A 26,747-nucleotide genomic window follows, 5' to 3' on the forward strand; every position below is an offset into this window, starting at 1 on the left:
AAACAAAAAACATAAAGTGGAGGTAAGGTACAATCAGAAATAAATATTTCAAGTAGCCTATAATTTACACAAAGCCTAACTTGAAAAACACAAGTGCTCTGACTCATATATTTAAAAGGATTTATGTAAATCTTGCAACAGAAGATGCCATTAGTTATTGAGGATGGAGGGCAAAGAGATTATACACAAAAAGTATTTTTTGAGGGACTATCTTGTGCTTTATTTAATAAAAAAAAAGTTTAGATTAATTTTTTTTGAAGTAACTGGTCCTAAGGAAGAAATACAGGAAATCCACAGAAAAAGATAGCAACCAGAATGATATCAGCCAGATTTCGTATATTCCTTCACTCCAAATTCTTGTCCGCTAAAAATATTTTCTAGTTCATCCAATTTCCATAGGTCTTATTCACAATCAGTATCAAAAGCAATAATGATACTTTATTTTGGTTTCACTTTCCTTTTGGCATCTTTATGTTTCTTCCGACAATCCTACAAAAACAAAATCAAAAGCCTTTAAAAAAAATAAAAGTAAATTATTTTTAAGAAGTTCAGCAACTATAAAGTAAAATTTAGGCTTATTCATTATCAGGGTTGTGGAAACCATTTTGGAAGTGCTCAGACTATTTAGACTTTTGGCTTTAAGTGTTTACAATGGGAACTCCAATGCAGTCTTTCAAAAGTCTCATGATTTCCTGATACTTAATGAGCATGGCTGAAACTTGGACCAGTAACGTTAATTCAGCGAGTCTTCAATCTCCTCTCCTGTACCATGTATGTTGGATTAAATACCTCAAAGTTCCCTTCCAGCGTTATAACTCTGAGTGTTTAAATCATATTCTCAATTGTCACCCTTTCTGTCTTAAGTTCATACCTTATTCCCATATTCTTACACAAGGCAAATATTAACACAAAGATTACATATCTATTTTAGGCGACAATCAATATGAAGATATCATTACTCACCACACGCAAGATGTTTGTTCTGGCCTCCCAAGAATTCCTGCTAATATTACCTCCCATTCCACTCCAGAATAAGTCAAAGCCTAATAGGGGAAAATCAAGAAAGACAAGGCAGCAAATTAATACCAAAAAAGACAATATTGTAATGCTGGCATTATCAAGGTCTTCAATTCTAGTTATGACCTCCCCTCCACCACCACCAATTTATGCTAATTAAAAAAACATTTTCGTTTCTTTACAAAACGAAAATGTAGAACTGCTAAGATTTTACTGTTTATATACCATTTACTATTATGTAACTTGGTTTATGTTTGTGCTAGGCTTTAAGAAATGAGTTCACCAACAGCTTCAGAGTTTCCACACGAACTTTTAGAGTATTAAAAACAAGAGTTTTTGTCTGGCATCTAAGCAAATCCTTGAAGCAAAACAAGCCCTTGAAAATAATGAGTGAGGGACGTAGTGAGTGGGAGCTCTCAGCCCCCCAGAGCTTTATATGCCAACATGCGTAGTCTAACAGAGGGGGCTAAACCACATGACATTGTAAAGGGTCAGAATTTTTGCCAAACAATGACCTGTTCTATACCATTTAATCGAAAAATGGACTCACCATGAAGTCTTTCATCATCCTTACAGAAAAAGAAAAATCTAGTAGTCTCTTTCTCAGGTAATGATACTTCTCTGGAGGGAGGGAGGGAAGGAGGGAGGGAAAGAGAGAGAAAGAGAAAGAGAAAGAGAGAGAGCGAGAGAGGTTAGTTGGTTCATTTCAATATTTAAGAAGAATGTTTACATGGAAAATATACTACTCCTTAAGTATAGCTGCTCTGTGTTTTGCTTATTTTGCTCTGAGTTAAAGTGCTCCCATGCTCTCTCTTCAACATTCTCCTCTTCTACCTGAAGCTTTGGCAATAAAGACTTGTTTAAGTACAAGCTCTGTCTTACCCACACTGGTTGCTGATACTTTCACCCTACTGCTGCCACCCGTCTGCCAGTGTTTCCCATGGGGTAGCAGCCAGCCAGCTGCTGCATCCTCTTTCCAGACCAGGGATTCAGTGTTAGGCTTCCTTCCCTGTAACACATCATATCCCCCACCCAGTGCTATCCAAATCTCAAGAAAAGGAAACACGCTCCCCATTACAAAAAGGCTACAGAACTCTCTAAATGAGCTAATAGAAGAAATAGTCTTGAAAAGATAAACTTAGATACTTCTAGAATATTTCCAAAGTAGTGTCTAACTCAGATTTTACAAATTATGAAGTATACTTGTACAGAAACAAACTGCTTACTCAGAGTTGGGCATTCTGTCATCTGTTTCTTCAGTAACATCTTCCCCTTCTGAACTGCTGTCTTGGAAATGAGGGGCTCTCTGCCAGGCAGTCTTGGCATGTTTCACTGTCTCAATTCTGTATGTCTCTATATCATCATGACAATAAAAGATGCCGGGATTGTAACTAAGAGTCAAGCATTTCTGAACACACTCACTTGATTACTTTCAACATGCATGCATATCTCTAAATTTCCAGTATCTTATTATTAATTAAAAATAAGTAGTTTCTTTTAAGCTTTTCAGGTATTAATTGAGAGAAGCTACTATATCATATTGTTGGCATTGATAAGGAATATAGTAATAATATAAAAAAATATAAAAACTGAAGGTTTATAAATGGGCAACATAGTTAAAACAAACAAAAAAAACCAAAGCGTGGCACCTGTGCTAGCTAGCATGAGAAGCCTAAAATATAACACAATGTAGTGAAACCAGGCTTCCCTCCTGCTTATTCATAAATGAGAGAAGGATCGTATGTTTACAGTTTCAATTTCCAAAACTTCTTTCTAGAACTGCTAAAAAAACCTATAAGATGTGGACAATCATCTCACGAGTCCCAAAGTCTCCCAAGTACTTCTTAAAGGATGTCTCCCAGATTGCTGAGTTTTCTTTTTTTTTTTTTTTTAGCTGAGCCATCCTGCCACCTGTTGGCAGCTCAGCGGCAGCACAGCTTGGGCCAGGACTTGAACCACTGTTGCTCAGAGCTTGCACTCTTGAGTGAGGTCTTAGCCAACTGAGCCACTCGGCCAGCCCAATGCTCAGTTTTCTTAGTACTCATTTCAAGACCAATTTCTCACACTTGGATCTCAAAGTTATTAGAATTATAGTCAATATCCAACTCACGCCAACTCTGCTCCACACGTTAGGACTTACCTTGGTACTCAAATGGACAGCACAGGGAAGGTAAGCAGAGTACACGATATATTGTGTCTCATTTAGGACAATACTGTTCTTGAAAAACTCCTAGATTGTTGTAGCTCCTGCTGGAGTACTGCAGAGCTGGGATTTAATACTTATCTGCTAAACACATGGATGCCCTTTTACCTTCTGATCTTTATTTAAAGTAGAATCCACTGTAGTTAGGTGTGCCTGTATTGTCCTATAGAGGCATATCCTGCTTTATACAATGAAGTTCCAGGAAAGCTGCACTTCCATTCTGAACACTAAGTGAAGAGCAGCCTCCAAAGGAACAGGTGTTTTTAACTTTTGGCCCATGTTGGCGTTTAGAGGTAACCCTCCTGAAATGGAATGCAAAACTGTACACGTTGGTGTTGGTACTTTTCTCTAGGTTCTGGCAAATGTCTAAGGATGAAGTCAGAAACAATTGGCATTCCTATGACACAGCATATTTTTACAAACCCAAGGTTACCTATTTCTTTCTTTCCCCTACCATACAGTACTGGCTTTCCAGAAGTCATGGCTTCTCCAAATACATTTAAGATATGAAACTATTTAAATATATGACTTCCTATACTTCTTCATGACTATTTCTTTCTAGTCAACAGAAGAAGGGATGCTGTACATTATTCCAGCCTCCCTTTACATGGCAGCTTCTAGAAATTGGCACCCTTAAAGCAAAACCATTTTTTGCTTTGTTAAACACAGCTCCAGGCACATTATGTTTATGGTCATATAATGATGAATCTCACATTGTTTACCTAAGTGGAAAGAAGAATCCGCTCTTCAGCTAATGTTAAATTACACTTAATGTAGGCTTGGTCAAAATTGAGTTTAAACTTTATGGAATGAAAAAGTAAAAAAAAAAAGTACCTTCCTTTACATCTTGGGGGTCTGAATCAAAAAAGGAGAACGTGAACCCGCCAGGCTGCTGGGCCCCAGTCACCAGAGCATCAGGGTCATGGACTTCCTTGGCTTTCTCTCTGCCACGGTCCTCATTCCAGGGCATGTCTTCCTTTTCATTGTTATCTTTTATAGTCTGGAATATTTCTTTTAAATCCGTAGCAATGTTATAATACATTTCTTTAGACACCTCAGGTAGCTTCTCGGCTTCCTCTCTCTTCTTCTTTCGCTTTGCTTTACTGCATTCACATAGACATGTGCATCACAACAAAACAGTCAATTTTTGGGAAATTTCCAGAAATCAAGAAAGGAAAATGCCTTGGATAACTTTAATTCCATCCTTCCAACAAGCAGTAGGACCCACATATAAAAAACTCTACTCATAAAAATAGAATCATGACCAATAAGTTTTTTACACACACAAGTATCTCAAACAGTTCCAAGTATTAAATGAGTCATACTCTCCTATCTCTTATCCTCTAAACTAAAATTCAGTAATTACACCTAAGATATTAACTTTGAGTAAGAAAAAAATCACTTAACCACATCGTGCCTCAGTTTCCTCATCTGCAAAATGGAATGTGTTAAACCGGGTGACTTCTAAGACCTTTCCAGGTTCTAACATTCTGTAATTTTATAAAATTGGTGTCAAAGGATTTAGTTATAATTCAGTTTTAGAAATTAATTATAAATATGCTAAGTCTAGTTTGTTTTGGAATGAAAATTTTATATTACCATAAACCTGTTCTATATTTAGGAATATGCTTTTCTTTTTTATCTTAGATACAAAGTTACATGGCAGTTTCTAACATCAAGTTTTTAGCTAATAAAAGATTAAAATCCTTTTTCTTATTAGAGTTGACTATATATATATATATTGTTGAGTAATATTTGGCCAAAATTCTAACTGTATTCTCTAAAATGATAAGAAGTCCTAAATGATCATCTTATTGGTGGAGACTATTTCACAGTGAGAAATTTTTTATACTTCATTAAATAAACCAACCTGGCTAGGATTTATGACAGATATGCTCCTATGGAAGCAAACTCTGTAATACATGGTGTTCTTTAGACAGTTCCAAGGGATTATCACTGAGCCATGATGTAGTGGATTTCAAAGTGGTCCAAAGATCCTTTGATACTTCTTTACGAGGTGGAATGAATTCCCCCATTCCTTGAGTGTGGGCTGGACTTAGTAACCTCTTTAACTAGCAGAGTAAGGGAGATGTGATGGTGTATGATCCTGACACTAGTGTCTGAGAGTGCATTTTGGTTTTCCCTGATCGCTCCCTCTTCTGGATTTGGGGGAGCAGCTGTCACGTTGTGAGGGCACTCCACCAGCCAAATGGAGAGGCTAATGAGGCAAGGAACTGAGCCCTCCTACCAATGGCCATGTGCACACACCATCTTGCAAGCAGATCGCAAGTCTTCAGAGACTGCAGCCCCAGGTGGAATTTAGATTGCAACCTCTTGAGACCCTGGCCAGACCCACCTAAAGAAGCTGCTCCCAAATTCTTGACTCATGGAAACTTTGAGATAATAAATGTTTGTAGTTTTAAGGTGCTAAGTTTTGGACAATTTTTTTTATCCTTTAATATATAACTAATACACACTAGATGTAAATAAAAACTAATATATTGAACAAAATACCTCCCACTTATGTACCATGTTCAATGTGGATTATGCTAAATCATTCATACAAAAATTGTATATTGCAGGGAATATTTATGTTACTTCTGCTTTGGTTTGATATGTGATTCTCTTTCAAAGAAACCTTTAATTTTGGAACAATTTTAGATTTACAGAAAAGTTGCAAAGATAGTACAGCGTTCCCAAGTAACCTTCACTTAGTTTCCTCTCACGGTAGCATCCCATATAACTATGATAGAATTGTGGAACCTAAAAGATTAACATTGTTACATTCCTATTAACTAAACACAAACGTTATTCTCACTTTACCAGTTTCTCCACAATGTCTTTTTTGTTCTAGGAGCTAATTCAGTATACCACATTGCCTTTAGTGATTTTAACAGCAGGAAAATGGAGTTGAGCCAGGTGAGGTGACCGGTTGCTCCATATATATGGCCCATTCATCAAACTGACAGAATAGCCCTAACTCCTGGAACCTGTGAATATTACCTTACTGGGAAAAAGGGTCTTTGTAGTGTAGTTAAGAACGTTGGAACAAAGAGGTTACCGAGAATTATGTAGGTAGGCCCTAAATGCAATCATAAGTGTCCTTATAATAGATACAAAGATGACATCCACACAGAAGAGAGGAGGTCATGTGAAGATGGAGGCAGAGACTGAAGTAAAGCAGCCACAAGCCAGGGAATGCCACAGACTGCTGGCAGTCACCTGAAGCTAAGAACGAGGTGTGAAATGGATTTTCCCCTGAATCTCCGGAAGGAACGCAGCCCTTCCAATAAACTTGATATCAGATTCCTAGCCTCCAGAACTGTGAGAAAATAATTTCTGTGGTTTTAAGTCACCAAGTTTGTGGTAATCTGTTACACTAACTAATATAAGTAGGAGGTGCCATATTAGATTAGGAGCACATATTATCACATGCATGAGATTCCTTTGTTAAGTTAAGGCTCTCTCTACCACATCTATAATTCTCCTCCAACTGTTCCCTCCCTGGTCTTAAAACTAAATACAATGGAGACCAATGGATGGGATACTGGTTACTATCTACTTTTCTCATTGTCCAAAATAAGATTAATGCATATGATCTCATTACCAAAATAAGTAGCCTGATTTACCTTTCTTTTGGTTTATCATCTGTTTTTCTTTCATAAGTGGCATGGTCATGCCTTGTCGGATCATAGTGTATGATGTCCCTATGTAAAAAAAGTAGTGATAAATTGGAAGAGATAAATCAGAACACACATGCAAAACGTTAATAGCAAATTATAATTCAAAACTAGATTTGATTCTAATTTTGAGCAAGGCAAAGTTACACATCAAAGAAGAGAAGTCTCATTAGAAACAATCACATTTTAAATTGTCTAGTTTTGAGTTTCTCCGGACCTTTTTGTTAGTATTAAAAATTATTTTAAACATACTAAAATAATTTAAGATTAGTTTCTTGACGTTGAATCACTGGGTGGAAGGTAAGTATATTTTTAAGGGTTCGATATTATTGCCACTGCCCTCCTCAGGGAGTTTAAAATGGCCTAGTTTTAAACTGAGTTGGAGAAGGCATTTATAGCAAAAGAAAGCAGGGTGGGACAGGATAGAACATAAATCGTACTTGAATTTCTTAGCAGCTGCTGGTCCTTTGCTTGCAGGACCACTTCGGCTGGTGCACAGAACACTCTGCACAACGTCCAGGGCTTTCAGCTTTTCTGCAGCAAGTGCTTCCTCCTCAGTGGTCATCATGTCATTTACCTCTTAGAGGGAAAAGGATGATTAGCAATCTCTAAGCAAATGTATTTCAGACATCTCAATCATCAAATATCTATTAATTACCTAAACATATGCAAAGCACATTAAGATAGGAAGAAAAGTTAAATCTCAGTTTGCTAACCTCCCTACCCCCAAGGCCCTCAATGCCACAGTGAATCCAAAAGGTGTATGACCAGCAAACAAAAAGTCCCATTTTTATTTGTAATTGTAAAAATTGAATCTGGATTTAATAGCTTTCAGTGGCAGTCTAATAGCTTTTAAAGTAAAGACAAGATACTAATTACAAAACTAAAGTGATTATAGACTCATTTTTTTCACATTATAAAAATGTAATTAAATTACATATAAACCTAAAAGTGAAAGATGGTAATTTTACTATTAATATATATAATTAGACAGTTGTTTCTGCCTTTGATTCAGTAATATTGCAGGAAAGAGCCACAGGCCTATATCCACACAGGATATCATGGAAAAGTGTAAGCTGTTATTCTCAACTACTAGAAAAAAAACAGATACCAGAGAACAGAGTTAAACAGCTAGTTTGGATTACAGATAGAGAAGAAGTCTAAGCCTTAAAAACCCTTTCAATTTAGCACAGGGTATGAACCAAACAACAGAAGCTAGCACAAAACGCTGATTTGAAAACATTCTCTACAGAGATGTCTCCACAGTTCCTAAGAGTTCAAAGGAGGTAAAGATTATGTTCAATTGGATCAAGAATGCTTTATAAACCAGGTAGAGTGTAAGGGAGGAAAGACAAAGTGGATTCCCTGAGGTGGGAGGAGGGCCTGGCAGGTGTAGGTAACAAAATGAACACACACATTAAAGAAAGTACATAAGTTTTTTTTTTTTTGGGGGGGGGGAGGGAAATTGGGGGAAGGGAAACAGACAAGTTGCTGTCCTTTTGTTCTTCAGTCTAGTTGTGGAGGACGTTGCTTCACTGGCCCAAGTTGGCACCATCATTGCGCTCTTCCCGGGCGAGGCAGGTCAGTTGCTGGCTTCTGAATGGCCGCTCACAGCGGCTGCTGGCTGCTCACGGGGGCTGCTGGCTGCTCACGGGGGCTGCAGACCACACACGGTAGCCCATGGCAACCCACTGCAGCAGGGTCTGCTGCCTACGCCGTCGCCGGCGACTCACGGCAGCCCAGCTCCAGGTTGAGCTGTTGTTCAGCATCTTAGCTGTAGAGGGCAGCGTCACTGGCCCTCATATTGGGATCCGAACTGGGGTCCTCTGGCGTCCCAAGCCAGCTCTTAACCAACGTGCCACTCGGCCGGCCCAGTACAGAAGTTTTATACTGCAGTAGGTTGAGCCCTAAGAACTACTAATATTCAACAACTTTTGACTTCAAAAATGGAAATTTCAATCTTAACCCAATAAAGACCACGAGGAAGCAGAACTTACACAAAATGGCTCACGGTGTTTGTAGGCTGGCCGTACTGCTTACTTACAAGAGTCTTTGCAATTCACAAAAAATTGAGCCTCAAAATTTGGGAAGGAAAGAAACAAAAGCGAGAGGTTCTATGTCTGAGTGCCTAAGAATGGAAGTGTCATCAACAGAAACAGAAGGGTCCAGAGGAGCTGAGAGAGAGAATTCAACTTGGGAGTTTTAACATGGGCCCAGGAATGCCTGTGAGAAATAGCCATCAGGCACTGAGAAAAGCACGGTTGGGAGCTCAGCAACAGTCAGGAGCCAAGATGACCCCAATTTGGAAAATACCCACGTATAAGAGAAGACTAAAGCCACATGAATTTACAGAACCTCAAGAGCCTACATCTGGAGGGAAAGGGAAAATCAGAAGCCAAGAAACAAGAAGAAAACTAGGATGTCATGGTATAATATAATGGAGCAAAGAAGGGAACGAGAACATTTAAGAAGGGATGGTCACCAATGACAAATGCTATGGGCAGGCCGAAGAGGATGAAGCGTGAGAAAATGCCCCTGCATTCAGTCAACTGGTTCCTCACAGCTCTGAGGGACACACAACAGAAGAGTTAGAAGGACAGACCAAGTGGCAGAAGTTAGGAAAGTAACCTCTCCATGCAGCTTTAAATGGAGGCTATATTCCCAAGGTTCTGTCCATGCCTATGTTTTAAACATGAAATTTTGAGTGAGAAGCTCTGAAACGTAAGTTGGTATGCATCCTGGAGAATTTACTCTTTGAACCCTGGCTTCTGGAAATGTACAATACACAAGATAATCATCTGAAAGAACTGAGAATGTCAAATCACAGACTGTATTTTCAATAAAGTCAATTGCTTCTGAATTAGATGCAATTTTCTTTTTCTTTTGTTTCAAGTTTAAAACTAAAAAAAAGATGGGAGTGGCAACTCGAAAACTGGCAGGGTTGAAGGAATGGCTTTTTGGACCTCTGAGACTTGACTTTGTAGAAAGAGGGAAGGGGCTAGAAGAGATGTGAGAAAGCGGGGAATGGGATGTATAAATGGGAGGGATTAAGATGCAGTTTAGATGAGCTCAGGAAAGAGAAAAAGACAAGGTGTAAAGAAAAATTCTGAGACTGGAGAGGGAAGCAAGGAGCTCACTGCAAGATAAGAGTAAAAGGTCATGTAGAGGAAGTTTAGAATCACTGCTACGAAAAACACTAAAGGAAGTCAAAGAGTAGAGTTAGGATGCTTCTGATAGCATCGTTACTGTTAGATACCCCCAAAGAAGGATAAATTCAAGTAGAATGGACTTCAACAGCACATTGCTTTTTAAAAACCTGCACCCAGCACACACAGAAGATGAAGACTCTCTTTTAGAAGGCCAAGTGTGACTTAACTGTCTTCCATGGACTCACCTGGACGTCCCAATCTACTGTCAGGTAGGGACCTTACCTTTTCTCTTATGCCAGAGATGGGACAGAGGAAGACAGTCCCTCCTGTTCCTTTTGGCAGGTTTAAGTGATTACAAATTTCTAAATAAATTACTACAAACAAACCCAAGCAGTACCAAATAAGCGAAGCAATGGATTATAAGCTCCACAGTTCACTGTCCCGGGGTGTAGAGTTTCTCCCTGTGTTAAGTGAAACAGCTAAACTAGATGACTTCTCAGGGTGTCCCAGCTCTGACATCAGCACTGTTTGGACAATGAGGCCTTTACCTTCTTGTTCTTCTTCACTGTCACTTTCTAGAAATCGGGAGTCCATGCGAAATCTGTCATCAGTGGCAAAATGAGACTGCAAATCCAAAAGCTCGAAGACAAAACACACACACAATTGAAAGCCATATTCCCAAGAAATCAATTCTAAAGAAGACCCTTCAAGTGCCCTCCCATACCGTGAAACTCCAATTAATGTTTGCATACCTCACCTACCCATGAACCAGGTCAAGGTCAGTCTGCATTTACCTAGACTTATGGACTATGTCAAAAAATAAGGACACGTTGCAAGTTTTATTATTTTCACTAACCTTCTTTCCAGCTCTACCCTCAAATTGAGGTTTAATTCTGAACCTGCTACTGTCATCTTCGGAATCAGATTCCTCATCATTGCTACTGTCAAATAGCTTCCCAGACACTCTACCCAAGGACTCCTGTTACACAGATGAAGACAGAAACATTTATTAAAAACTGAGGCAATTAGTGTTTTCTTCATTACGTAATCTTCCCTTTCACATTTAAGAACCAGCAACCCAGATGCATCTCCCAGGAAAGGGTGGAAGGTGGTGAGAATGGAAACTCCCAACTCAGAGATATCCATGTGGCCTCTCAGGCCATAGGTCCAGAGGCTCCCATGCAGCCTGAATGGGAGAGGGGGACCAGGACAGTTATTACATATGTGAGAACAGTTTTTGCAGGATTTCACTAATATTGATGTCACTGTCCGATGATGTGGAGGATAGGTTCATGCAGGAGAAAATCTCCAAGGTCCTGCAGTCTCTAGGTGGATGGAGTGGGGAGCCCTGTCTCCTCATGGCGCCAGGGAGGATTGTATGCTGAGCCTGGCAGTTGTGTGCAGGTCTTGGTATGCGAAAGGCAGAGATGAGCTGCAAACACAAAGGAATGCCCACACGGACAACCTGAACTTACTTTCATTGGTTTCTCTCCCAGATGGCTTTGCTCCCAAGTGGATGTCTCCACTGTCTCACTTTCACTGTCGGAACCAAAGATGATATGCGTTGGCTTGTCCTCTGGATGACCATCCTAGAGCGTTATATCAAAAGCATTACATCTTAAGACAACCCCCCATCTCCTTTCCCTGCCAAGTCTACTTCTCATCCTCTTTTCTTGTCTAGTGAATGCCATTGTCCACTTATTTTCCTAAGACGGACACTGTGACTTCTCTTTCTTTGCATATCCAGTTGATCACCAAGTCCCATCAAATGGACCTTCTTGGTACCTTTTATGTCAATTCCTACGGTTACTATCTTGGTTCTGGCTCACGACCTCCTAAAGGCTGACCCTGGTTTCAGATTTGCCCTATTAGATCTGCTGTTTGTCATGGCCTGGACAATGTTTCCCAAACAGTTTGGCAAACTTTTTCTGTAAAGGGCCAGAGAGGAACTTTTTTAGGTTTTGTGGTGTTGGTCCTGTATTCTTTTTTCTAAATGCTTTAAAAACATAAAAACCATTCTTAGCTTGGAGGCTATACCAACATGGGCTGGATGGCCTGGGAGCTGTGGTTTGCCAACGCCTGTTCCAATATACACACAACCAACTTTCATTCCCTTGCTTAAAGCTCTTCATTCTTCTCAGTCTGAAGAATATGTCTAAGCTCTGTAGCCTCTTCACAACTCACCCCTACTTACCTCTCTACCCTCATTTCTTGCTACCCCGTACTCTATACATCCCAGTCACACTGATTATAAATACTCATTGTACAAATTGCTCCTTCTTGCCTTTCCTCTCTCTTCACACCCTGACCTCTGCCAACCAGTTCACACTGACCCCTCACACCACTCAGTTCAGGTTAAGGAAGGTCTTCCCTTGATCCTCCCGACCAACCTGGTTTGTCTCCCATGTGATGCCAGGGCACAGGGGCATACTTGTCTCTTGGCTGGTGGAACTGAACTGTTACCTTCTGCTCACCACACTATGAGCTAATAACCACCTGCGGCAGGGACCATGAGCCTTGTTCCTCATTCTGTAAACCCAGCACTTACTGTGAAGACATGGAACCTCATAGGCACTGAGTAGTTGTTGAAAGAATGAATAAAGCTCATTATAGTAAATCTTTGCAAGATATAAATCACTTGGGAAATGATTTATATGTAAATTCAGACATCAACTATACCATTTCTAGTTTCTAAAGGAAATTATGAAGAAAACATTAGATAAAAACAAATTAAACATGTTTTTCATAACAATTTAATTTCACTTCCTTTGGGATATATTAAATATATATGGTGACAAAATCTAACTTGATGATTCAGCACATGGAAATGGTGGGTGCTAGGATACTGACCTCTGAAGGGGCACATCTACCTTCATGGGAAGGGAAGAATGAAATTTGAGAGTTCTTGCTAAACCCATAGACTGAAAATACACTCACCAGATTTGCCAGAGCATCATGAACCAGCTTCTTCTGTAGTTCTTTTGCCTTCTGCCTTGCCGTTAAGGCTGCCAAACGTTTCTGGTTATCTTCAGCATGCTTGTCCTCAGCATTAACATCTGATGAACTACTACGAGAAAATGGGAAGTCAGTTTCACTTCCCCGAGAGTGTCTCCTGAAGACCTCTGGTGACCACTCAGGGGCCATGTGGCTGTTCAGATCAGGCCTCTTTTCAGAGCCCTCTCCCGTCTTTGTGGTCCTGTGGCAAAAGTCTTCATCAAAGGGAGTCTCTGCACCAACACTTAAAGATTTCTTATCTTTTAATGGCAACAGACTAGAAATATAATTTCGACATCCCTTTTCTGAACTGCCAGGGGACCCCACTGTGTGATCCTGGCTTTCAAAAGTGGACTGTTTCTTTTGAGGCTGGATATGATTTGGGTCATCTGCTTTCTTTGCTGACTTTGCTCTTTGGGAAGGAGTCAGTTCGCTTGATGAGCCATTAGCATATGGAAACTCCTTTTCCATGGACACACTAGTGGGATCCTCAAGTTTCAAGGAATTCTGATTTTTATTAATATTGTTAGAGGCAACACTCTCCTTCAAGGATTTTTTCATCGATTTCTTCCCATAGAGAGAGCTTACTCCCATGAATGCTTGGAATTTTGGCTTTAAGTTGTTTTCCTTTTGTGTCTGTTTCCTAGGGGTGTTCTCTTCTCCTTCTAAAAGGGATACCACAATCTCCTCAGGATGAATACATTGTTGACCTCTGTGGAGGCCACCAGAAGTCCTGTGGCTCTTGGAGGCTCTGTCACACTTGGTGGTAGTTTCCCAGCCATTACTCTCAGTATCTTCTTTTGGAGCCTCCAGGTCACTGCCAGCCAACTGCCCCAAATCAGCTAAAGTGAGTGCCACAGAAAGACAGTTTTTCATCATGGCATTATACTCATCCTCCTCAGACTTAGCTGATTCTGACACAGACTCAGCATCTTCACTGCTACTAGAATTGGACAGAGATTTATGACTAAGACGCTTTACTCTATGACTACTGGCTAGCTCTACATTGTTTTTTTTGGGTACTTCACTACAATGATCAGAAAGTTCACAGTTTTTTCTATTTTTCAAAGAAGTTTTCTTATATATAGGCTTTTCCATTTGTGAAAATTCTGTACTATTTTTGACCTTACCAGCTTTGTTTTTCATCGCAATGATTTCATCTGTATCTCCTGAATCATAGTTGCAATCATTTCCCACATTATCGAGGCAAGAGATGTTATTTTTGATGCCTAAACCTGTTAAAGAACAAGGTTTGTGAACATCTGATTTGAAATCATCCCTTACAACTTCAAAGGAATCATTTTCAAACTCATTTGTTAAGGACCATACAGTTCTCGCTCTGTTTTCCTCTCTTGCAATGATTAGTCTTAATTCATCTTCAGAATCGGTATCATCATCAGACATGCTATTTTTGCTCCTGGTAGTTTCCGAGCCAGAAGTCTGAAAAAATGCATGTTTAACTTTCTGATTATCAGAATCAGGTACATGAAGTAACTGAGGAGCAATGGGGTTATTAGGTAATTCTTGTGTGGCCTGTTGCCATGTCATGTGTGGACTCTCTACTATTACCCTACTGGATCTTGGTCTCACAGCCAAAGACACAGTGGAACCCTCATCCTTCTGTGCTTTTATTATCTTCTTGGGAGGGCTGTGAAAGTCAGAAAACTCTCCTCGCCGTTTCTTACTCATAGGATCATTCCCTCCTTCCAGTTCCCAAGTGAGGTTGGATATAGGGATGACATTTGTAAAATCCTCCCCTATTTTCTTTAAGTTGTGGCAGTATTTTGATGGATCATACTTCATGATGTTACCGAAAGTCAAGGAACAAAACAAAGGCACTAGATTTTAGGAAAACCTGTCAATCTGATGAAGCAAAAGGAATATTGCTTAATCTTACTCTCAGTTTCCTAGCCAAGAAAATGAGAATTTCACTAGATGACCTCAGGGTCTTTGGAACTGAGCTTCCTTTCCAGGGTTAAAACAAAGAACCATCACTATTAAATGGCAGAATATCTACTTGTATGTAGACATTACAGCAAACGGATTCAGATTGTATTTTAGGTACAGAGGTCCCAAGATTGTTGTCTGTAAAACCAAGACATCCATCTGCTGAGCTGATGCTGTAAAGCAGAGTAGAGAGGGGCACCCAGAGAGGAACAGCTGGACTTCACATGTCCTCAAGTTTCAAATTCTTTTTGTCATTCCTGCCTTCTCAATGCTGGCCTATCCTAGCTCTGATTCTCCTAGCTCAATAATCTCTATTTTACGTATTTTACATTGTACTCACTCCCTGCAGAGGTCTTTATTAGAAAGCTATTAATTCTTTACCAGGCCTGTTTTGTTGCTATTATCCAGAAAGATTCTATCTAATGTCAGTGTGCTGTGATCATAGCCGGCATTTGCTGATTTCCTAAAACATACAAATAGTCAAGTATAGTTGCTGTAGGTTATCCCTCCTGGAAAGTTTCTTTGTTCACTTAGTAACTACTGAATATGTGTCAAGTATGTGACATGTGCCAGTGTCCACTGTCTCTCAGCTTCAAGCTTCCCTTCAATATCCTCCTCTGTTGTTAGTGGCTGCCCTTGGTGGGAAGCTGGAAGGTAGAGCAGCAGCAGCAGGGCTCAAGGCCTCAGTGGGACAGAAGCCCCAGGTAATGAGGACACATCTTTCTGTTTGTCTAGCCCCAGGATGGTAGCAGTTTGCTGCAGTTATTCATCTTTGGACAACCTATCACCTTCCAGCTTCTCCTGCACTTTTTAAACCAACTGTACATATTCTATCCCCTCTGTTGAAATACCTGGAACTGCTTCTGCTTCCCTGACTGACACACACTGTAAGAGCTAAAGGATACACAAGCTGTACCCTCTGCCCAGAAGTTCATGGCACTAGGAATTCAAGGTCTTAGACAATCTGACCTCTTTTCCTCAAGGGAGCAGGTATCTCAATTTGCTCATCCTGGGCTCTACACTATTTCTCCACCCAACTGCTTGTCTACATATTTCTATCTAGTAATTTTCTTTTTCCTGGAATCTTTCCTATCACTTTTCTATTAATGTGAAAACTACTTCACTTCCTCTAAAGCATACCTTAACAATGGCCCATGTTCACCTGCACTACTTTAGCTCTTTTAGCAATAATTTTGAATCCATATCAAATGAGAGGAAGGACGTATAAGTGAAAAGGCTTCTCTGACAATCATCATTTGTATCACTCACTTGTATAAAACCTCATGACATTCTTATTATTCTCTTAATTATTCCATACATATAGGCAGGTAGATCTTACCTTGTCTAGAAATTAGGAACATAAAACTATTAAATAAACATGTAAAGATTTCCTGACAGAGGCAGGGTAATTCTAAAGATAGGAATTTAACTTTTGCAATTAGCCATTACTGTAATAAATAATAATTACTCTGAAAACGCAACTGCAAAGGATATTTTATGTTTACGTTGATTCTTTAGGTGAAGGACAGGTAAGACTCTTCCAAATTTACTCACAACCCAATTCTAAAAGCAAAGAAAAAAAATATTTATTATATATGTCACAAATGGAAAACATTATCCACATTATGTAAGTGTGACTTTTTTAAATGCTGAACTTACAGTTGGCCATGATTACTATTGGGTTTACTTTCCTGATAAAGAAACATTAAGTTCTCAAAAAAAAAGTATATAAGGAAAGAAAAAAGAAAAGTTGACGCAGTAATTGATCCCATATAAACAAGTAGGATGCCACACAAAAACCACTATTTGTTAGCAATGTCAGCAGCATTGGTGGCATTTAGGATCTCCAGGTCTCTCCCCTTGAAATTACAAGTCAGACAGCTATATTTGAACAAAGGATTCCCTGCTCAACACACAAATATGTCCTAGGGATCCGCACATTGAGAAATCTGAAGGTGGGTGTATCAGAGCAAGCAGGGGAGGCAGGAATTGGGGGTGGTGGACAGAGACAGGAGCCGCAGGCGCAGTCCAACGCTTGCTGTGGACCCAACAGACGGGACAGCAGTGAAGAGTGAGAGAGCAACCCCCACTGGGCAGAATGGAAGGGCAGAGGCAGCAATCAGGCCTGGGTGGGTGGAATAAACTGAGGCTGAGCCCAGGGTCTGGGGCAGTGAAGTGGTGCAAAGAGTTGCAGTGTTCCACAAGCCACCATCACCAGACAAAGAAAGCAGCACATGTGGAAACCAGCCCTACTCCATCCTCCAGTAGCCCGCCAGGTATTAAAACCCTCACCAGACAGATTATGGAAGGGCAGAAGCAACTTTCCAACCTAAGTGGTCTGTATGCATTGCCACTAAACACACTAGAAGGAGCGAGTCTCAGATGTGTGAATCAGCTTTTCCCTCACCCACCCCTTGCACACCCATTGCGGCAGAGCCTGGTAGAGGCAGGTGAGATACCCCAGACAGAGGTGTGGCTGGTGGCTTCAGAATGTAGGAAAATGATGCTGGGAACACAGACCAGGAGATTCATAGCCTGCCACATATCACCATGGGAGTGGTGCTCTACAACCAAGGCAATTGGGTTAGAAATAGGATGGCAACCTCCTTGGGGAAAATGGGGTGTTTTCAATGGCTGAGGCAACACCAACACACAGAGATCCTGGAAGCCCTAGGAGAGCAGGCAAGAGAAAACAAAAATGTGTACTTCACTGCTACCTACTGGAAAAAAAAAAGAGAGACAACTATTTATCAACCTGATAAACAGGAGTCAAATACCTAAAAAAAAAAAGAATGACAATACAGTATATAAAATTTTTGGGATACAGCAAAATCAGTAATAAGAGGCAAGTTTATGTCATTACTGGCTTACTTCAAAGAACAAGAAAAATGTCAAATAAACAACCTAACATTTCACCTTAAAGAACTAGAAAAAGAATAAATGAAACACAGTTAGTAGAAGGTAGGAAATAATAAAAATTCGAACAGAATTAAATGAAACAGAGAACAAAAGTAGAAAAAAATTAAAGCAACAAAGCTGGTTCGTTGAAAAGATATAAAATTGACAAACCTCTGGCTAGGAAAAAAAGAGAAGACTCAAAATCAGAAATGAAAGAGGAGAGGTTACAAAGGACAGCACAGAAAAAACAAAGAACTATAAAAGAATACTGTGAAAGGCTATAAACCACCAAATTAAATAACCAGAAAAATTGGAAAAGTTTGTAGAAATATATGACTTGCCTAGACTGAATCATGAAAAACTGGAAAATTTAAATAGACTAATCAACAGTAATGTAATTGAAACAGTCCTCAAAAACTGCCCCAAAATTAAAAGTCCAGGACCACATGCTTCACTTGTGAATTTTACCAAACATTCAAAGAAGATTTAATACCTATCCTCTGAAACTCTTCCAAAAAATTGAAGAGGTAATACTTCCTAATTCACTTTATGAGGGCAACATTATCCTGATACTCAAATCTGGCAAAGACAACACAAAAAAAGAAAATTACAGACCAATATCTCTGATGAATATAGATGCAAATATCCTAAACAAAATAGTAGCAAATTGAATACAACAATACATGAAAAAGATTATACATCACGATCAACCAGAGTTCAATCCAGGGGTGCAAGCAAACTTCAACATATGCAAATCGATCAAAGTGATACACCACATAAAATAAAAAATAAAAATTATATGATATCAATAGATGCAGAAAAAGCATTTCACAAGATAGAACATCCATTTATGATTAAAACACTCAATAAAATGGGTACAGAAGGAAAGTACCTCAACATAATAAAAGCCATATATGAGAAACCCTCAGCTAATATACTCAATGAGGAAAAACTGAAAGCTTTCATCTAAGATCAAGAAAAACACAAGAATACCCTCTCTCACCACTGTCATTTAACGAAGTATTGGAAGTCCCAACCCAGAGTAATCAGACAAGAGAAAGAAATAAAAGGCATCCAAATTGGGAATAAAAAAGTCAAATTGTCACTTTTAGCAGATGATATGATTCTTTATATAGAAAACCCTAAAGATGCCATCAAAAAACTATTAGAAACAATAAACAAATACAGTAAAGTTGCAAGATGCAAAATCAATGTACAAAAATCCATTGCGTTCCTACATACCAACAATGACATTTCAGAAAAAGAAATGAACAAATTTCTTTCGCAGTTGCAACAAAAAGAATAAAACACCTAGTTATGAATAAACATAACAAAGGATGTGAAGGACCTATACACTGAAAACTACAAGACATTTTTAAATGAAATTGAAGAAGACACAAAGAAATGGAAAGACATTTCATGTTCATGGATTGGAAGAATCAACATAGTTAAAATGGCTGTATTACCCAAAGCAATACACAGATTTAATGCAATCCCCATCAAAATAATGGCATTTTTTAAGGATTTTTTTTTCCCCCTTTTTTCTTTTTTTTTAGCTGAGCCATCCTGCCACCTGTTGGCAGCTCAGCTTGGGCCCCGAATTGAACCGCTGTTGCTCAGCGCTCAAACTCTTGAGCGAGCTCTTAACCAACTGAGCCACTCGGCCAGCCCAATAACGGCATTTTTTAAAGAAATAAAACAAAAAATCATCAGGTTTGTATGCAATCACAAAAGACCCCAAAAAGTCAAAGCAATTCTGAGAAAGAAAACAAGGCCGGAGGTATCACACTCTCTGACTTCAAATACTACAAAGTGACAATAATCAAAACAGCATGGTATTGGCAAAAGAAAGATACACAAACCAATGGAACAGAACTGAGAGCCCAAAAAGAAACTCCCATGTATATGGGCAACTAATTTTCGACAAAGGATCCAAAAATATGCAATGGAGAAAGGAAAGCCTCTTCAGTAAATGGTGCTGGGAAATTGGAAATCCATGTGTGCAAGAATGAAACTAGACAACTATTTGACACCATACGCAGAAGTTAACTCAAAATGGATCAAAGACTTAAATATGATACCTGAAACAATAAAATACATAGAAAAAAACCACACAGGTATGAAACTTATGGACCTTGGTCTCAGAGAGGCTTTTAAGAAGTTGACTTCAAAGGCAAGGGAAGTAAAAGCAAAAATAAATGAATGGGACTGTATCAAACTAAAAAGCTTTTGCAAAGCAAAAGAAACCATCAACAAAACAAAGAGGCAACCTACTGAATGGGAGAAAATAATTGCGAACAATACCTCCAAAAATGGGATAATGTCCAAAATATATAAAGAATTCATACAATGTAACAAAAAAACAAACAAGCCAATTAAAAAATGGGCAGAGGACCTGAACAGACACTTCTACCAAGACATACACACAGCCAACAGATATATGAAAAGATGCTAGTTATTAGGGAAATGAAAATCAAAACTACAATGAGATATCACCTCACACCTGTTAGAATGGCTATTATCAACACGACAAGAAATAACAAGTGTTGGTGAGGCTGTGGAGAAGAGGGAACCCTCATACACTGCTGGTGGGAATGTAAGTTGGTACAGTCACTATGGAGGTTCCTCAAAAAATTATGAATAGAGGTATCTTATGACCCAGCAATCCCTCTTCTGGGTATCTACACACACACACACACACACACACACACACTACTAAGCAATAAGAAAAGATGAAATACTGCCATTTGCTACAACATGGGTAGATCTTGAGATTATCATACTATGTGAAATAAGTCAGATGGAAAAGGACAAGAACCAAACGACTTCACTCATATATGGGATATAAAACGGAAAGCCAACAAATGAACAAACAAAACAAAGAAACGAACTCATAGACACAAACAGTATGAAGGTTACCAGAGGGTAAGGGGGGTTGGGAGAGGATGAAGAGGGTATAAAGGGCCAAATATGGTGATGGAGGGAGACTAGACTTTGGGTGGTGAGCACACGATGCAATGTACAGATGATGTATTATAGAAATGTACATTTGAAACTTATATAATGTTATTAACCAATGTGACCCCAATAAACTTAACTAAAAACCGAAACAAAACACCAGGTGTGAAAAAGGCAAACTTGGGAACTTCCTGATTTCCTCATTACCGATTTCCCTTGGGAGATCAACCTCCACGTGGGTTTTGATTTCTCTCTCTGTAAAATGGGGTGCACTGTGCTTACCCAAGAGTTGTAAATGCACTTTCAAAACCATAATGCACTATCTATGTTAGAAAGCAACTGTTTTAGACAAGATGCCCAGGCACGTCGTCTCAGGAGTCGGCTCCTGGCCTAGTCAGGCCGCCAGAGGAGACTCACTTTGTGCCCTCGTACTTCTGTCCCTGGCACAGCTTTCACATGGAAATCCACCACTCCCATCTTTTTTAATAAGTTGGTGTTGCCTATTGTTGATTTTTCTTTCTTTGCTTTGGCTTCTTGTCTCTCTTGAGCCAATCTGAATCAAAGAGAAAATATAAGAGTTAAAATATAAGAGCTAAAACAAGAGGTAAAATAACTAACCACGCTATTAACAGTGCTTTTGTTTTGCTTTTTAACACTATAATGCTGTTTAACTTTATAGTCATCATTTAGGGTCTCTCAATTTTCTCCTTCAACTTGTGCACTTGGGCATTTTGTCCCTTCTCGATGCATTCATTCTTCCTCATGAAGAGGAGGTATCTTTCAGAGTCCAATCTGCCAAGCATTGACTATGTCTATCCTCATAATGAAGAGAATGCAGATTGCCATGCCAACCTTTTGATTCAAACTCCACCACCTTATTTCAGCCTGGACAACTAAGGTGCCCAGTTCTTGCTGGCCTCTCTGTCTCTGGTCTGTCTCCTTTTACATTCTATCTTCCAGAATGCCTGTCAGATTTCTGCTCCTCAGGCACACCTGTGGACATCCCATGGTGGTAGACTGTGTTCTCACCCTGCTCTGGACTGGGGTCTCAGTTCCTGCACACAGTAGGCACTCAAATGCTGCTGAATGAAAGTCTCCTGACTACTCTGTTCACAGAGGTTTCCAGCTGAGGAACAAAATCAAATCCTTACCTTTCTCACCAGACCTCAAAACACGCCTCCAGTGGCTGCTTGCCACTTCCCTTAGATTTTACTTTTCCTTGTGCCAATGCCTTGGTCTAGTACAATCTTATCAACGATCCTGGTTTCTCCACCTGTATATTCCTAAAATGTTTTCTGTTTTGAAAGTTCCCAAACTTACATAATCTTTCCTCCCTGAGAATACCTGTAGGGTCTTAAAATGCTCTAAGAATTGTTACAATGCCTTGTTCTTAAGTCACTTGCCTAATGAATCTTATGCTTCTCATACAGATACTTCCCGTTATCTTTATACTTTTGTATGACACTAGCATTAATAGTAAAAAACAACACAAGCAATTTGGTAGTGTCTATTAAACTTGTGTATAACCCCATAACACAGCAACCCCCCTTGCTGACGTCAATTCCAGAGGAACCCTTGCATGATGCAGAAGCCATCCTCAAAGGCCATCTATTATCATGAAGACATGGAAACAGCCTAAATGTTCATCAGTGGGGGATGGCCAATTACATTGTAGTACAGCTATTTTCCCAAACAGTACTAAACAGTCAATATGAAAAAGGGGGAAGACCTACATCAAAACAAAAGGTCGTGTCAAAAAAGATGAAATAGGCATATATTTTTTATGGCTAAAATATTACATATGAAAATGCACTGCATTATCTTTTTTGGTAGGGTCTGGGGTCATAAGGAGTCATAGTTAAGAGTCATTTTAGCTCTACCTGTGAAGTTGAATTGGCTAATACCACAATAAATACATTACTCAATAGTTTCAAATCATTTAAGTGAATATATGAAACCACTTACAATATAGTGTTTAAATTCATGTATAGCAAATCTTACCTGTGCAAAAAACTTTCTTTTGCTAGCTGAATTTGTAGTGTTCCACCTTTCCATTTTGTTTTATTTAGAACAGACATACCTGTAAAATAAAGAATTATTACCCAAGTACATGGCAATGCCTTTCCATGTATTTCCGCATATGCTTTTTCAAATTATTTAGTACCAAAGAAAGTAGACTTGTTAATCACAAGGAGATATAGAGGAAACAGAATGAAGAACTTGAGACCTGGAGTGAGAAAGCCTAGGTCCCACTCTTATCTCGATCATTTACCAGAATCCTTATATTCCCAGTGTTACTATAATGAAGCAAATGTGTAAGCTATAAAGCAAAATTTGTCACTTATTATTAAGTAATGTCAGAAACCTCTGCTGAATGACTGATATTTTCTTAACATTTCATTGTTATATCCCACACTAAAACTTTAAAGTATTAATGTAATTTTTCTAAGGGAATCAGGACACTTTGGAATCCTGTAGCGCCTCACTTTTTTTATTTTTTAAAAGCTGAGCCATGCTGCCACCTGTTGGCAGCTCAGTTCGGGCTGCGAATCGAACTGGCAATCCTGTTGCTCAGAGCTCGCACTCTTGAGCGAGCTCTTAAGCACCTCACTTTTATTTATCACTTAATACCAGTTATCACTGTGCAACTTCCAAACAAATTAGCTACAAGTGACTAAACTGTGTTTGAACTGCTATGCCCCAGTAGTTGATGCTTATCAGTATCTGCTACCAGCTTTCTTAATAACTACTAACAGATAGAAGTTTCCATTGGTAAGTAATATTTTAAATAGAAAGGTACTGTTCAATTTAATCTTCATGGTAATATTATGGGGCAAAGTAGCATCTTTGTCATGGGCCTAGAAGTTTAAATAACTTGCCACAGGTCACACGCCAGAGCTGATGTGTTCTTAACTACGACTCACTGGACAATAGAATAAATCAATTTCTTTTCTTACAATTGAAATGCAAGGCTGATGGCCCTCTTTCTCTATGAGCACGTTCCCTTTTCAGTATCTCTTGACTTTTCAGCCTCCAAATAGCTAGACTACATTACTGCATCAGTGGCAGTCTGGATTATATCCCCTTTCTTCTTCAATAAAGACCACGGTTTGCCCTCAGCTTTACTAAGCTTATTGATAGATTTCATAATTTCCAGAATATCGTCATGTAACAGCATATTTTAAAGCCAGCCCTCTCCTAACAGCATGTAATGACAAGAAAATTACCTGTCCAAGAAATGACATAATATCGAGTGGAATATGTGTAACGCAATTTGTATGAAAGTTTTGTCTCTTGTCCAAAACATTTTAGAATACCATTTTTGGGCAAACCCACTAGTGCTGTGTTACCACAGGTTTGCTAACGCTAAATGGTATGAAAACTAAACTTGCTGAATTGTAGGATACTGGAATTCTTTTGATGATGATTGTCCCTCTGGATGTTTTAAAAGTGGCTGTTAAGGTTTAGATTTAGAATAAAATTATTTCAAGTTAAACAGTGACATAAACTGGCAAATAGTATAGAAAACATATGACCTTACATCTTTTCAGGTCTGTTTCAGCTACTCTGATGTTGATATATGCAAAGACTTTCTGTGGGTTTCCTAAAAAAAAATAAAAATAAATTTATTTAAACTCTTATCCAGAGACCAATGTAAAAATGATTAAATTTCTAAATTTAAAAATGAACTCATGAAAACTTACTCTTTCAAAGAAAAACCTTGTTTATTTTTCACTGAACACAAAGACTACCTTTTTCTAAGTATGCTTATTAAAATATTCCAAAAGAAAATGAGTATGAAAAAAATGTCAAGTGGTCAGTTAAGGTAACATTTTTATTATGAGTTAGTGATATTCTACTTAATAGGACATTTAATTAATATTAGAATGTTAGCTCTGAAAACTGAAAGTTACGTTTCCAAAATTGGACGCTTTGGAATTATGAATTTCTTCGATTTTAGAAATATAATTCTGGGCAAGTTCCACATCATAAGTAACACCTCCAGGGCATGGGGTGGGGTACACAAAACAGTATCCTACAATGAAATGCACATCACTTTAGTGTTCATGGCTAACATTCATCTATGGGGTTCCTTTATTTTGTGATAACTGACCTGAGTTAGATGTGCCTTTAACTACCCATGAAAGAATATAAATATACCTTGGTCATCTTTCCGAGTGATGATCTCCACATCAGAAACTTCTCCAAATCTGCTGAACTGATTTTGTAAGTCTGCTTCAGAAATGTTCTGGCCAAGGCCACCCACAAAAAGGCGCTTTGTTTCTCTGTTGGTTTTCATGAAGACTGGGCACACACAGCGTGTTTTAGTAGGGAAAATAATTTTCTCTCTACAGAGAAGAGTCCTTTCCCTTAGTTCTTCTGAAACCTAAAAAACAAAAAACAAACAAAAAAAACACCCCAAACTCTTTTCCTTGAATCTTCTATGCCAAATTGGTTGCCTGAACTTTCACTTCTTATTTTATGATTTCTAAATTTTATTCCTGGGGATTCTGGTCAAGTCCTACATCCACTTTCTCCACGAACACACTTTGGAACAACACCTTTATACACGCATCGATACAGGTACAGGCAGATGCTTTCCTTCAAATGAGCACAATATTATACTCCACCCCTCTTCATTTACTTATCCACGGTGTTAGGTGTTTTTCCTTATTCATTTATACATTCACTTATTCACTGTAACAAATGCTGACAGAAATGAGATGTGGCAGGTTAATGTGCTAAAGGTTAAAAAGACAGCTCTATCTGAGAGCTCCTCAATCAGGTGAGAAGTAAGCAAATAATGCACGTACAATACTAAGTCACCAATACAGATTTGTTTTGTTTTTTACTATGAGGGGAGATTAAGTCACTTTCTAAATGCCACTCAGAGAATTAGTGGTGAAGCCAGAATTACAAACCAAGTATAATTTCAGAACCTGTAATTTTTAGCACTATCCTAGGAAGGTTGTTGGATTAGAAGGGACTCATGAAAACTCTTCCAGAGGTACTGAGGTTGAGGCCCATTATGAGATCAACCAGTTTGGTACCCTGCAGGCGCACATCTCCCACACCCTGCCCTTCCCAAAGAGCAGACAGCCTCCTCCCATTCACGACCCTCAGTGCCCAGAAGCCTGAAGCATGGCTCGTGTACTGCGCGTGAGCCACGGCCTACATCTTCCTCCCGCCCCTAACCGACACACCCCAGCCTTCCTCCTCCTGAAGACCCAAAGACGAGAAGGGAAAGGGTGGACCAAATGGCCAGGTCGTTTCCCACGCCCCAAACATACTCCTCACCAAGCCGTTTTTCCACATCCAGCGCCGCTTAGGCCTCTAACTTCTAGTCACGTGTCCCAACAGGCGCAATCTCTCTTCCTTCCTACTCGATTTCCAATCCAGTCTCCTAAGGTTCCGTTACCATATTCAGCTCCCGAGTGCTCTTTATTTCGTTTCCCGCCCTCTTGGATGCCACGATGCCTCCGCCACCCTGCCCTCAACGTCCTCAAAAGACCGAAGCCAAAATTCCATAACTCATACTTAAGGTTATCACCTTGTGTTTATCCATTCCTGGACTACGTCGGCGGAAATGAGGGAGAGGAAGAAAAATAACCAAGGCACTCCCCTTCGCACTACACTGGAACTTCCTCTTCAGTGACGTACAAATCCGGGATGTTCCAAAGCTTCATAAACGCGGGTTGGACAGCCTTGCCCTTGTGTTTCGGCTTGAAGCGAACCAACTCTCTCGACGCGTAGGAATTGCTGGGGACCAGCTGTGGCAAGGAGTGCAGGGACTGCAATGAGCCCGAGATACCGTGAGAGCTTGGGCTATACGCACGAAAGTCGCGCATACTCCCTCGTCTCCTCCATCGAGCTCCTGGGATAGTCCGCGCCTGGAGCGCG

At 39.4% G+C, this 26,747-nt stretch overlaps 1 protein-coding gene across 6 annotated transcripts; it reads right to left on the reverse strand.

The window, feature by feature from the left end:
- Positions 1 to 92: 92 nt before the first annotated feature.
- Positions 93 to 26,511, reverse strand: NOL8 (nucleolar protein 8). 6 transcript variants are annotated; one of them, XM_019630505.1, is made up of 17 exons: positions 26,145 to 26,391; positions 25,008 to 25,233; positions 24,388 to 24,450; positions 22,848 to 22,926; positions 21,264 to 21,399; positions 16,485 to 16,553; positions 12,987 to 14,849; positions 11,525 to 11,638; positions 10,906 to 11,028; positions 10,598 to 10,688; positions 7,341 to 7,479; positions 6,850 to 6,927; positions 4,055 to 4,323; positions 2,244 to 2,370; positions 1,568 to 1,638; positions 964 to 1,043; positions 93 to 511 (listed from the first exon to the last, which is right to left on the reverse strand). In XM_019630505.1, the coding sequence occupies exons 1-17, from the start codon at positions 26,160 to 26,162 to the stop codon at positions 470 to 472; spliced, it is 3,588 nt and encodes a 1,195-aa protein (XP_019486050.1). In that variant the 5' UTR covers positions 26,163 to 26,391; the 3' UTR covers positions 93 to 469. The 6 variants fall into 6 exon arrangements, with proteins under 6 accessions (XP_019486050.1, XP_019486051.1, XP_019486049.1 ...); XM_019630504.1 differs by lacking the exon at positions 26,145 to 26,391 and adding an exon at positions 26,398 to 26,511 and having other exon boundaries at positions 100 to 489; XM_019630503.1 differs by having other exon boundaries at positions 100 to 489.
- Positions 26,512 to 26,747: the final 236 nt, after the last annotated feature.

Source organism: Hipposideros armiger, unplaced genomic scaffold (genome assembly GCF_001890085.2).
Source record: "Hipposideros armiger isolate ML-2016 unplaced genomic scaffold, ASM189008v1 scaffold_919, whole genome shotgun sequence".
Taxonomy (NCBI): Eukaryota; Metazoa; Chordata; class Mammalia; order Chiroptera; family Hipposideridae; genus Hipposideros; species Hipposideros armiger.

Coding starts and splice junctions, on each gene's coding strand:
- NOL8 (XM_019630503.1), bottom strand. Junction 24,451..25,007: donor CACTCGGAAAGATGACCAAG/GTATATTTATAT, acceptor ATTTTTTTTTAG/GAAACCCACAGAAAGTCTTT. Junction 16,554..21,263: donor CAGAAGTACGAGGGCACAAA/GTGAGTCTCCTC, acceptor CTTTGCTTTTAG/AATTGGGTTGTGAGTAAATT.